Source organism: Monodelphis domestica, chromosome 1, assembly GCF_027887165.1.
Source record: "Monodelphis domestica isolate mMonDom1 chromosome 1, mMonDom1.pri, whole genome shotgun sequence".
In the NCBI taxonomy this organism is placed as follows: Eukaryota; Metazoa; Chordata; class Mammalia; order Didelphimorphia; family Didelphidae; genus Monodelphis; species Monodelphis domestica.
Window position 1 is genome coordinate 631,945,992 of NC_077227.1, and position 14,308 is coordinate 631,960,299.

Below are 14,308 nucleotides of genomic sequence, written 5' to 3' on the forward strand. Positions count from 1 at the left end.
TTTGGAGAAGGCACCATGAAGATGCCTCCATAGACCACACACTACACCAGAAGATCCAGAATGAACTTTGGGATGTGATGCTTTGAACTATGTGGGGTTGAATGCATTTGTTTTGTATGTATACTCTTATGCCAAAGGAGACTGCCCCCTAACTGGATTTTAGTCAATGTGCCTAGCAATCATTGGTTTTGTTCTCTTTTCCTCTTATCCTCAAATAATTATAATTTAAAAGCTGGTTATGTTTACAAGGTCCATTGGAGAGACTAGTCTTCCACTGGATCTCAGGAGGAAATGTGTAATTGAAAATCTGTTACCCTACAAAAGAACTACATTTCCTGGGAGTCCACTGACTTCCTGTCATTAAGTACTTCCTGTAGACAGGGGATATTAGGCAAGGACATGGAGGGTTCTGCTTTGGTTTGTGGCAGTAAGGTGAGGGTTTTGAACTGGCTGATCAGTCATGGGCATGTTGTCTTTGTTTTGTATCCTCTTTTATTCCTTGATTTCTAATGATCATTAATGAATCTCCTAAAATATAATATTTTTATTATTGAGATTTAATTTTAATTTTTACATAAACATCATAATTTTGTGAGTAGTTATCAAATTTGATGACTGTCCCTATTAAATTACTAGGAAATTGATTATTTTCACCAGCTAAAAAGGGACCAACACATGATTTTCTTCTAGAGTCGGGGACAAGAAGATTATGGGTAATCATCCCAATTACTTTCTTATTCTTAATGTTAAGAGAGCTTCTTCAGAATTAAAAATGATCCCCTGAGACTATAGTTTCACATAAAGCTATAAAATTTTTCCACACTTAAACTAAGAAAAGCCAGAAATTACAATAACATGCAGAAAACATTCCCTGCATATAGTCAATATTCATATTCTTCATTATCAGAATCCATTTTGACTAATTTTTCCAAGTTTCTAAGGATGAAAATAGTCCAAAAAAGGCAGTGATCACATTAGACTACTTTTTAAAAGTACAATCATTATGTAAAGGCTATCATTGTTTAAAAACTATTTCAATTTAAATGAACTAAGATAACCAAGAAATATTTAAACTTCCTTACTAATCACTGAATTTTTCTCAGTGTACTTGCATAATATTTTTTTCTCTTTAAAGAAAAATTAGTCTATTAGAAAGCATAATCTATAAGTCTATTATAATGTTTTACTTTTAATTATCAGAGAAAAAGTACATGAGAAAAATAAGTTGCTACTTAACTGAATTCTCTCTATTTAGGAATAAATTTTTTTAAAACAAGGCAATTAAGTGAAATTTATTTTTTAAAGTACAAAAACATGATTTCTCAGTATTTATTCCATGATCTTGAGGGCTTAAACTTTTATATCTCATAGTCAAAAGGAAAAGATTAAAAATACAACTATTAAAGGTAGTAAAACAATGACTGCCAGGTGCCTCAACCCTTAAATGTCTTTTATAATATTGCATTTTACTGGAGGAGGAATTATTTGTTTCTCTTCATGAACTTTTTCGCTTCCTTCAAAAGCTCTTCAACATCTTCTTCACCTTCTTGGTCTTCATTTGTTGGTTCCCAGTCAGAATCCTCATCTGTTGGTTCAGACTCTTCTTCTTCATCATCATCCAAAAAGCTATCACTCAAATCATACTCATTTGGTGGGCCATCATTATCACTATTATCCAAAACACTTGCACCTACACAAACAGAAGATTGGAATACTTAACAATTTGATTTCTTCTAAAGCATTACTATCTCTTGGTCTATTGAAAGCTAATTTCAAAAACTTTGATGCAGGAGTGAAAGAAAAAATCAAAAGTAAGATTATCAGTCACCTCGAGTACTAGAAAGCAAATTAAAACTATAATTTGAGGATTATTTATTCACATAATCAGGCAGTATAACAGTGGAAAAGGTAATAAAGTCAGAAAGTCTGACTTTGAATATTGGCTCTGACACTAGCTTTGTAACCTTAGATAATAAATCTCTTAATGTCCTAATCTCAGTTTTCTCACCTGACATGTTAATTTAAAAATTCCATTATTCACCTCACAGAGTTATTGCAAGAAAGCATTTTGTAAACCTGAATAATCTTGTATAAGTAGAGGTTATTATCATAAAGTTTTCAACCTAACTACTTACCCACTGCCACTGGTTCTGATCCCCGTAAGACAGAATGGTAAAAATAAAATTAAGTCTCTATAGATATCATAAGTGGTAATAACACTATATATTATAATGTGCTAAACTGGTAACTCATATGTATGTATGAGGGAAAGGGACTTGCCCAGGGGCACACAACTTTTAATTCTATTCATCAGAGGAAGTATTTGAACAGAGGCCTTTCTGATTCCAAGGCTAGTTTTCATTCCACTATACTACTGTACCTTCTGCCTCTATATGGGGGGGGGGGGGGGGGGGGGAAGGAGGAGATAAGAGAGGAGGTAAAGAACATGAATCATGTAACAATGGAAAAATATTCTAAACTAATTAAATTAAAATTTTCAATTAAAAAAAAGAATTATCATTCTCTCTGAAAGCCATTTTGAAAAAAGTCTAGAAACTCTGGGAGGGAAGAGGGATAAAGGGAGGGAGAAAACATAAATCATGTAATCATGGGAAATTTTTTAAAATAAAAAATTTAATAGAAAAAAGAAGAATGAAAAAAACCTAAGGAGATCTTCCAGCTGCCAAGATGGTGGAGTAAGAAACACTCAGAGTCCAGCAACCACCCTCCAAACAACCTCAGAAGAGTAAAAACAGAAGAAATGGTGAAGCAGTGCTCCAGCCTAGGACAACATAGAGAGACAGGGAAGAGGATTCATCTCACAAGCTTCAAGGTAGCTCAGATGTGATACAGCAACAAGCATCAGGGGAAAGACCCCAGCCAGTTGAGTCTAGCCTCAGCAGGGGAAGAGTGGAAACCAGAGTAATTTAGAACAGGCAGCAGTGGGAGAAAAGAGGGAAGGTGCAACCCAGTGAAGTTAGCAGTGGAGAGCAGTTCAACAAGGTATAGCCTAAATGGGATAGGCAAAACCCAACTCAACCTAGCAGAATTGAACAGCTTCAAACTTACATTCAGCAGGTCAACCTCTGAAGAATGTTAATTGGGAATTAAGACAGTTGAGCTGGTCCCAAGCACAATATAAGCTGGGACAATACTCCCTCCAACCTAGGAACAGAGCTAAGCTTCTGCATAAAGACAAAATCATAGCCAAATTCCAGAGTTTCCAGATCAAAGGGCTAAAAAGAATCCAAATACTGTGAAGCCATAGTCAGAATTGCTCAAGATTTAGCAGCTACCACTATTAAAAAAGTGGAGGATTTAAAATATATTACAGAAAGCAAAGAATCTTTGAAATGCGGGGTTTGAACTGAGTGTTCTCAAAGGTTTTTTTTAGGCTCCTAAATCCTGTAAATTTGTCTAAATTCAATGCCTTCATTTACTTTATCTAGAAAAAAATATGGCAGAATGAAATGTAAATTCATTGAGAATGTGGTTGCTTTTATAAGCAGCAAAGCAGAATTAAAGTTGTTAGATATATTTTAAGTGATAGATTACAATGAGCAAATAAAGATATTATAGATGCAATGGCAATCCATTCTAATTTCCTTCCCCAAAACAAAATCCCTGAAAATAAGATTAGCTTTTAGGAAAAGAAACATTACAGATTTGTTTATTATTTTTCAAGTAGTTGTACTGCACATCATGCAATTCCAACATAAAACCATTTCTCTCTTTTCTGTTTATGTATACTCAAAGTTCTACATGAAGAAATTTTCAAATTTTAATATACCTTTCCTTTATAATTTAAATCTCTCCACATCTAGTAGATGTTATATTTTCAGAATTGCTAAATAAGTCTTTATGTTAGATAGCTTTTTAAAATCAGATCATTTACAATTATAGGCACAGAGATTTTCTGAAATTGCTAATTTTCCATAACGGTTTTCTGTATTGAGATTTCAAACAATAACTATTTCAACTAAGATCAACAGCTGATAGCTAATGCTTCAATATTTTCTTCTTTTTATTATCAAGTAGTTTTACCAAAAAAAATCTTTATTGTTTTTTTAACTGTTCATATTACATAAGAGGCAATTTTTTTTCTCCTTTAAAAGAAAAAAAAGATGTGTGGGATTTGATAAGAAATGCATTATTCTAGGTCATGAATGTTTTCAGTTTCACTGAAAAGGAAACTATAACATAGAATATAATTGCTTTTAAAAATACACAATTTTACTTAGATAAATGCAACTCCCTTTCGTGTTCCAAAGTTCCAAATTTAATTTTCAAATGTCAGTAATATAAACTCCCATTTTAACACTTCTTATCATTGATGTACATGGAGATAATGTGAAAAATGTCCCTCTCCCACTCTGCCTGTTGAAATCCTCCCTCTCTTTTAAAGCTCAGTCAAAAGTCAATTCTTTCATGAAACCTCTTTGGATTTTTCTTAACTACTCTCATTCAGATTCCCCTCTAAAATCAGAGAAGTATTTTATTCTGGATCTCCCTAATGAATTTACCACAAGTTATTCTATATGATAGCTCACCCATGACACTTACTGACCCACCCTCCCTCATTCTTACCCCAACCCAAAACAAAACAAAAAAAACCTTCCATTTAAAAGTAATCGTTTTCCAGTGATAGTGGACATTACAGATCATGTAATACCACAATCTAGATTGGATTTGGCTCTCTCCTCATTGTAATAATGAAGGTACTTAGCTCTTCCTTGATTGTGAAAATTAAATTGTAATCCCCTATTTTTAGATTTTAATCCCCAAAGTGTAAACACAGTACTTAGTTGACTATGGAGATCAACCCATTTGGATTTTAACCACAAAAAAAGTGTGAATACTCATTTCATACACTGAGTGGGAGGTCTGTGAGCCACATGTGAAAGAATGGGCAGTCCTGGAGTGGAGCGTCAGCTGTGATTGGTAGATGTAAAATTTAGGGGAAGTGACACAAGAGAAAAAAAAGTCTCTAAAAGTGGAAACAGAGACACAGAGAGGATAGACCCTGGGACTTAGAGTGAAGGGAGAGACTTAAAGGGACTCACTTGGAGTGAAGACACTTGGAGTGATGAGGGACACTGAGTTTGAAAGAGACACACTTGGAGTGGAGCCGTGGGAGTTGAGCCTGATAAAAGAATCTGCTGATTGAACTGACACCATGGTGAGTGTAAAGCCTGGCTTTCTTCTTTACCCTTTCTGGAGGCTTGAGCCTCCAGGAAAGGCCATCGTCTTGAGACTCCTTTCCCCTGGCTGGGGCCTTAGAATTTCTAAATGGTTCAGAGGAAACTGGAGCTCTCTCTCCCTCCCTCTCTCTCTCTCCTTCTCTCTCTCTCTACCCCCCCCCTCTCTCTGTCTCTGTGTGTGTCTCTCTCTCTCTGTCTCTCTCTCTCTCCTTCTCTCTCTGTCTTTCTTTCTCTCCCTCTCTCTGTCTCTCCCTCTCTCTCTCTCTCTCTCTCTGTGTCTCTCTCCCCCTCTCTCTCTCTTTCTTTCTTCCTTAATATCTTCCCTCTATTATAAAATAAACTACCATAAATTCCATTTAACTTTAGTAATTCATTTTTGGGATTTAGAAATTAAGTCCCTGGCCACCAATTAAATATTCAGTCCATAAAAGCTGTAGCTTATTACTAACAATAATGTGTGCAAGGAGTGGAGTAAGAAGTATTATTGAGGAAATATCAGAAATGGAGGTGGACTAGTATAGCATGCCAGGCATGTTAGCATCTGGAAAGTATGATTGATGTATTGATATTGTATCCTGTATATTCATTTACCAAACGCCTGGTCAGATCACTTGATGTTCATTGTATGGAAAGGGGCAGTCCAAAGGACTAGCAAAGGACGGGCAAATTCATGGGTTGGGCCTTGACAGCTATGCTGCCCTGGCTCAGAGTACATTCATTTGCAAAGGATGGGTTGGATTAATCTCCACCTTTTTGATCTTGTCATTGTCAATTCAACCAATGTTAAGACCTATGCCATGTTACATATCCGTTGATCTCCTCCCAATCGACATTCCTAAAACCTCCAATAAATACTGGGGAACAGGCGCGAATCTCTCTGCCCTCCTCTTCTCTTACACTCTTACTTCCCTATATCTTCGGAGTGCTCTGTTCCAACTTTTTCCTGCTGATCTCTCTTTCCTAGTGATGCTGTCACCCCTATGCTTCCTATTAATCCTTGGACACTCTAGTCCATAGGAGGCATTAGGGAGTTCCTTCTCCCCACATGTTTTCTTATTCCTCATGTTTCCCTTTAATTAATTATCCAGGGGAAACATTAAGGAGAACGTGCCTCTCCCCATATATCTTTTAACTTGTTGTTTCTGAGTCTTTATTATTCACCTATTTTCTTCAGTCTCCCTTCTCCGTCTCAGGTTATAACCCACAGGTAAAAACTATATAGGAACCGCAGGTCAGTTCTCTATAACTAGCCATGAGAACAAGGTAAGAATAGAAAATGATCTGAAGTTTGCATTAATAATCCAAGAAATATTAAAGAGAAATCCTTCCAGACCATTATATAGATTCCCAGTGGAAGATCTGTGAAATGATACCAAAAAAGGATCCTGTTAAGAGTTGTGGATGGATTGTCACTTGTGTCCTTGGAAGGAGTAACCACATAAATGAGGTTTTAGCCTCATTGAAATATAGTTCTTGGTTTTCTCCTTACTAAGGTCAGGAGGTATTTCATCTAACTTTGCATCCCATCTAAGTCCTACCACACTGTAATGCCCAGAGAGAACACTTGATGTTTCTTGAACTGAATTACTTTTATGTATAGTATATGAGATTTTATACAGATTTTCATCTTGTGTTTTTTCTCCTTTTAATCTTTCCCACATTGAACAGCGCCTTTTAAAACTTGACTTTAAACCACATTACTCACCTTTCTTATTAGCTTTGTGTCTGGATCTCCTGATTTTCATTTCTGTAGAAACACATGTAGATATTTTAATAGTAGCAGAGAGAGATTTAAGTAGAATTGAATTTTTAAAATTCAAGCTCTGATACTAATTTTAACAAGTTACAAAGTTAATAAATACCAAGTCGATATGACATTTTAACAAGGGATCAACATAAAAGATGAATACACTTTGGGAATTTCTTTAAACTCATTTTTGCCAAGGTAAAACTGAGAACTTATAAACTCATATACTCTTTTGTCAAAAGAGATAGCATGACCAATGGATAATGTGTTAGACACAGCATCAGGAAAACTTAAACCAAAATCTTCAAGGTAAGTCAATTAACGTCTAGCAGCATCTGATAACTTTCTAAGACATAGCTAAAACATCACAGAAGAATTAGGGGCAGGAGAGTCAAAACTTAGGAAATTATAGACCCTTGACTTCTCTAATACATATTCTTCTACTAACAAAGGCCTTTTCTTTTTAATGTAATTTGTTTTACACTTTAAGCCAAACCAAATGAACAGACATTTAACAATTATTTATTTTTAAATAAATTTTTGATAACTTTTGTTTTTACATTACCTAAATGTCCCTGCCTCTCTCCTCCCAAAGAAAACTATCCTTTATAACAAAGAACTTAAAGGGGAAAAAAAGAAAAAAAGAAAATCAATTATTATCATCAAAAATCTAATATTATACTTAAGGTTCTAGACCCATGTTCCTCTCACCTCTGCAAAGGAGTGTGGACAGATATCTTCTCAAATATATATAATTTATTTCTTCAGTATACCTTTAGATTCTTGTTTTTCTCTATTTTTATGCACACATTTCCCTATATTTATACTTAAAAGTTTTCTTTTATATAGTCAATATGTTCCTTTTTAAAATTAATTTAAAATTAAATCCAACCTGCCTGATATTGTGCAAGGTACTAGGGATAAAATTAAAAAAAAAACAATAGTCTTTGCCCATAAATTACTTATATTCTACTAAAGGGGTTAACATGAATGCATATATACAAACTGTATACAAAGAATACAAAGTCTTTTAGGAATAATAGACCTGAAAGCTGCAGAGAATCCCTACAATTAACTTGTGTTTATTTTGTCTATGCCTATACTGCAATAAGGCCCATGGAAAGCTCTGAAGGAGAGCAAAAGATGTATAAGGTGCCAGTGTGCTTATACCACATTGGATTATAACTGCTTTCTTGGTATGACTTTTCATCACATGTCATTAACTGCTAATGTTCTTATATGTTTTGAAAATCTTGGTAAAGGTATGATTAACACAATTAGTATCTGATTGTTCATCTTTTGTTGTGTCCCCAACCCCAGATAGTCCATTTGTAAATTGATGTGGTCTCCCTTGATAAGATATGATTAAGGTACACTTCATTTTTGTCTCCGTGAAACCCCACAAATGCTTAATAAATGCTTATTGAGTGATACAAGGAGGAACAAGGCTGAGCTTTCAAGAAAACTGGCATTTTCAGGAGTCTGGAGTAAGAAGGGAATGCATTCCTGGCATGGGAGAGAGCCTATGCAAAGGCAGACTGATAGAGGAGGAAGGGCCACTTTTGAGGAAGAGGAAGCAGACCACTTTGGTTGGATCTCAGACTGGTTAAAGATAACAAAAAATAATAATAAAGCTGAAAAGGTCAGCAAGATCCAGATCATGAAGTACACTAAATTTCAAATGAAGGAGTCAATGTTTGGTTCTGGATATAACAAAGCCTCACTGGAGCTTACTGAGCACAGGGTATAGCCAGACCTGCACTTCAGGAATATTTCTTTGGTAGGTGTTTGAAGGATAGAATAGAGACAGGAAAGACCGGAGACAGGGAGATCAATCAGAAGATACTGTGATGACCTCAATGAGAAGCGTGAAGGGCCTCAACTACAATGGTGCTAATGGGAGTGGAGAAAAGTGTACAGATGTTGAAAGAGATAGAACATACAAGACTTGTGAGCTGATTGGCTATGTGGAACAGGAAAGAGTTGTAGAATCTGATTCTGATGTTATAACCTGGGGAGCATGGAAGGATGGGAAAGAATAAAGAGGGGTAGGAGAGCAGAAGGAAAGACAATGAACTCTGTTTGGACATATTAGATTTGAAATGTGTGATGTGAAACTGATGCTTAGGAGAAAGACAGGAACTGGATCTTTAGACCACAAAATTATTTGCATAGAAATGATAACTATTGTTAATTCTCTTTCCTTCAAATTATTTTTTTACTTACTAATCTGTGTAAATGTTGTACCCTTTCATCCTTCCCTCTAACCCATTAAAAACCGAAAGCTTCTCAAGAGAAAGCACCACTTTTTTATTTGGTCTTTATATCCTTAGTGTCTCCTGCAGCTCTGGAAGTCTCACTATTCAAGTATAAACTCTGTTTAGCTTTTAAATGCCTCCACAAGCTGGTCACAACCCCTTCCCATTTTCTGTGGTCCAAGGCAAATTGGCCTGCTTGCTGTTCCTCGCATATAATACTTCATCTCTAACTCCTCACCTAAGATTGTACCATCTGTCCCCCTATTACTACAATATACTACACTTTCACTTTGGCCTCTAAGAATCCCTTCACAAGTCTGCTCAAGTTTTTCTATCTCCCTAGTTGTGAGTGCCCACAAACTTGACATTTCATTTAAATATGTTCTCTATAGCCTTATTTATGTATACATTGTCTCCTCCAATGAAATGCAAACTCATTTTTGTCTTAGTAGCCCAAGTACATCCCACAATATCTGGTACATAGTAGAAGGTTTTAATAATAAATGCTTGAAAATTAATGATAAATGCCTATTGGATTATACTGAATTAATGAGTATTCTCCTGTGCTTTAACTACTCTTGAATTTTCAGTTGTTTTGTCAGTTGAGTTGTATCTCATTATTTAAAATGTTAAAAATCAAGGATATCTTAATGTAGATAAATATAGCTAAACATTAAAGCATAATGTAATCATAAATTTGCAAAATCTCAATAGAGTACTACTTCTATGATTTTCAGTTTTATAAAATAAAAAGATTTACCTGTTGGTTTACTGTGCTTATATTCTATCTTGTGTTGAGGATTTTTCCTGTGTAGAGAAAAAAATTGGGTTTTCCAATTAATAATTATTTAGAAACTAGATTATGACATAGAAACAAAAAACATCAGAATTGGCAAGAACACTGGAAGCTAAACAGGTCGACTCATACCTAAACATGAATCCCCTCTATAATATTCTCTAAAGTAGTTATTCAACCATTGCTTAATAAAGTCCAATGAAGAGGAGCCTTAAATCTTTCAAAGCATTCCATCCATCCTGTCCTCTGGGAACAAACTGAGCAAGTGAGGTCCTATTGGATGTGATGATCCTACAAATGCTTGAAGAAAGCTATTAAGATCTCCCTTCATTTTGTCCACACAAAAAAAACCCTAGCAACTAGATAGTTCAGTAGACAGAGTAATGGCACCTGGAGTAAAACCTGAGTTCAAATCCAGCCTTAAGCACTTACTTACTAGCTATATGACCCTGAGCAAGTCACTTAATCTGCTTGCCTTTGCTAAGAAAACTCCAGATCATAGGGTCTACAGTCATGAAAAGTCAAATTCAACTGAAAAACAATGAAGACATTTAATTAAAATGTAAACTCCTTAAAGGTAAGAATTTTTTCACTTTTGTCTTTGTATTGACAGTGTTTAGAAAAGTGTCAGGCACTTAATAGTAGCTTAATAAATACTTGCTTATTTGTGTGATTAAATTTCATCTCAATTAAATTCAAATTAAATAGTTTGGCACAATGAACTAGCCTGCAAAAAGGCTTTAAGTCATGACTAGAATCCAACATGTTAGTTATCTCTTAAAGCTCCATTGTTAGCTAAATTGTAATATCTTACTTGGGATAGCTTTATCCAAAAATGTTAAACAGCATAAGGCCAACCACAGATCCTCAGAAGACCAGTGGAGAATTACTCCCAAGGTAATCCTGAATCACCCCACCCCACATCCTGTACCTCTCTCTCAGTTGATCTTAACATCTCTTCTCAGATGGTAAATTAGCAGCAGCTTTTAAAAGACTAATTACACACTATAGTACCATCTAAAAGGGATTTATTTTAAAGAAGGAAGGTTAAGGAATTGGGAGAGGGAAGAGAAATTTGTGAAGATTAGATTTGGCTCTCTCCTGATTGTAACAATGAAGGTACTTAGCTCTTCCTTTATTGAGAAGATTAAATTGTAATCCCCTATCTATTTTTAGATTTTAATCCCCAAAGTGTTAACTCCGTATTTAAAGTAGATCTACCCATTTTAACCACAAAAAGGTGTGAACTCACCAAAAAAAAAAGGCGTTGACTAACTACAAAAGGTGTGAACGCCCGTTTCATACATTGAGTAGGCAGTCCTGGAGAGGAGTGTCTGCTGTGATTGGTAGATGTAAAATTTAGGGGAGGTGACACAAGAGAAAAAGATCTTTAAATAGAGAAAACAAAGGCACATGGAGGTCAATCAAGATTCAGTCACTCAGAGTTGGACTGGAAGAGAGTCTCTCGGGGCTGGAGGGAAGACAGACACTCAGACTTGGAGTGAAGACACTTGGCTGTGGAACTGGACCCCTGGAGGAAACTTGTGCAGGAGACCTCAGACTGCTTCCCTTTTAGACTGTCACCGTGGTGAGTGAAAAGGCTGACTTCGTTCCTTGCCCTTTCTGGAGGTGTGAACCTCCGAGAAAGGCCCATTATCTTGAGACTCCTTTCTCTTGACTGGTGCCTTAAAATTTCTAACTGGCTCAGAGGAAGCTGGAGCTTTCTATATATATATATATCCCCTTTTCTCTCTTCCTTAGTATAAAAATAAACTACCATAATTTCATTTATTTTAGTAATTCATTTTGGGATTTAGAAATTAAATCCCTGGCAACCACCAATCAAATATTAAGTCCAACCAATAAATCTAACAAATTAGGATCTCCCTAATTTTCTATAAGTTCAATATAGGAAAGTAAAGTATTTGTCTTTAAGAGGATATTATTGATGAACTTTCTTTCCCTTTTATCCACAAATTATTACAATCTTTAAATTGATTATGTTTCCATGATCCTTTTGGGGAAACTGGTTTCCCAATAGGATCACAGAGGGGTATGTATAAATGGAGATTTTTGAACCATAGACTTCATTCCCTAGAAATCCTTTGTATTTCCCAGAATTCCCTATAATCTCTCCTGAGTCTCCACATTGGCGAGATCACAATTGGTATTTAACTGACAGTAACACCTCCCATGTTCTCTTCTCTTCCTTTGCAATAATGTAGCAAGTACAGTGGTAAGCTAAGTGTGGGGATGTTAAATGGGCTAATCAGCCATGGGCATATGGTTTGTATTTTGTATCCTCTTGATTTCTAATGATTTTTAATAAACCTCATAAAATATAATATTTTTATTATTAGAGATATAATTTAAATTTTACAAAAGGATCTTCAGAGCTATACTCCAGTCTTTCAATGTGAAGTCAATAGCCAGGAATCCAGAGCAGTCTATCTGCCAGCTCCTTCCTCAGAGTTCAAAAGGAAAGAGTGAATGACCAGTTTTACGTCCTAGCTTATTTAACTGCCTCCCTCCTGACCAGATTCTTCTTTGGAATCCTTCTTTCTCTCTTTGATTGACAGATCTTCATGCTTCCATTTCTTACATCTATTTGTAAATCTCTCTGTTGTGGTAATCAGTTTCTCACAATACTTAATGTTTACTTTCTTAGTAACCTCTTACCTACCCTGGGTTTTTCAATTGTCTTTTCTTCTTTTTCTTTTCAAATTCTTCTCTTTATTTTTCTTCCTACCTTTCTCTTTTGTTCCTCCTAAACTCCTAAATTCCTGTGTAACATGATCCAGAAATCCAAGTGTTTGGTACCACTTTCATTACAAGTTCTTAATTTCCTAAATAAGTCTACTTTCTGAAATCTTCCTTCCATAGGTAACAGTGATTTAAATATCTTCTTGCCAAGTCCAGAGAGCTCCTTTGTCTTACATTAGATACCCATCCCAGGAATGAATGAATAGCATTTATCATTCTATTTTGTGCCAAATACTGTGCTAAGCCCTAAGTGCTAAGGACTCAAATGCAAAAGATAGCTAGTGCCCTCAAGGAAATTATTTTCTAGTAGAAAGAGACTACGCATATTTCTGAAGTCACTGGAATAATGTGTCAAATGGCATGCCCTTTCCTGAAGGAATGATAGTATTGATTTGGTTATTATTCTTAGAGCAAGAAGTACCAAAGAAGGTGGATGGAAGGGATCAATAGTGATGATGGCAAGGAAATAGCATACAGCTGGACAAGAGTTGAAGTATAGTCTGGGACTGACTAAATAAAACAAGCCATGTATATTTATATTTACTCATGGACCAATGAGGATAGTACAATTTCTTACTGATGGTTCCAAAAAACAGTAAATTATAGTCACTGAGGATACAAATGGGTCCCAAAATTCTAATTAATTCTGGACTGGGCTGGTACTTATCCTTCCTTAATGTGAACCTTAAAAATTCCCAGACCCTACTTCATAAGATTGGATTAAGACCATTCCCCATTTGGACAATGAACTCTACTTAGATCAGAAATGTGAGACCTCTACTTCAACTACTTAAGTCTGCCCTAGGGGAAGATAAAGTTGTAAACTCCTTTCTGAACAATGAAAAATACTTAAACCCATACTTATAATAAGGCAAAAAGTTCTTAAGATAAATACCTATAAAGGTCAAGCAACTTGTGAATTTACAAGGAACAAAGAGCTGAGAAACTTACTCAGAGCTTTCCTGGTGTGAATTACTCAAAAATTTACACCTTCTTAGGTGTGGACTAAGAATGGTCAGTCCTTTGAAAAATGTCTACTGTGATTGGTAGATGGGAGAACTTAGGGGAGATGACATAGGAGAAAATTCCCTATATAAGGACAGAACCAGTCTCTTGAAAAAAAAAAAGTCTCTAAGGAGGCTGTTGAAAAGCAGGCTCTAAGGAGGCTGTTGGGAGAGAGCTCTGGAAACAGGCTCTTGGGATAGTCTCTGGCTGGAACTCCCTTTGAGGAGGACTCTGGCTGGAACTCCCTTTAAGGAGACTCTGTCTCTCCCGGGTCTCTCTCGGGACATTCAGATTCAGATTGAGGATTGAGCTAGTGAAGGCAGCTGAGATGATGATGGCCTGGTGTCACTAGAATCCTTGCTTGGACAAATCTTGTGGTGAGTGATTAAGGATTGACTGATCTTTCTCTTAAGGGCTTAGGCCTGGATTGGCCAGGGCTGCCCTGGGCTGGCCTATCCTTTTCTCATTATTTCCTTTTTTTCTCTCTTTCTATCCTTTCTTTAATTCCTCATTGTATTAATTAATTAAAGCCTCTATA

General features: G+C 35.8%; 1 protein-coding gene across 5 annotated transcripts in view; it reads right to left on the reverse strand.

Moving 5' to 3' along the window:
* Positions 1 to 529: 529 nt before the first annotated feature.
* The window catches only part of APLF (aprataxin and PNKP like factor), a 77,335-nt gene continuing 63,556 nt past the window's right edge, over positions 530 to 14,308 (reverse strand). For all 5 annotated transcript variants that reach the window (XM_007476725.3, XM_016427922.2, XM_007476722.3 and 2 more), the window contains 3 exons: positions 9,967 to 10,013; positions 6,907 to 6,948; positions 530 to 1,690 (listed from right to left, as the gene is read on the reverse strand). In XM_007476725.3, the coding sequence (XP_007476787.1) occupies positions 1,482 to 1,690; positions 6,907 to 6,948; positions 9,967 to 10,013 (298 nt within the window). In that variant the 3' untranslated portion in view covers positions 530 to 1,481. The remainder of the gene's footprint in view (positions 1,691 to 6,906; positions 6,949 to 9,966; positions 10,014 to 14,308) is intronic.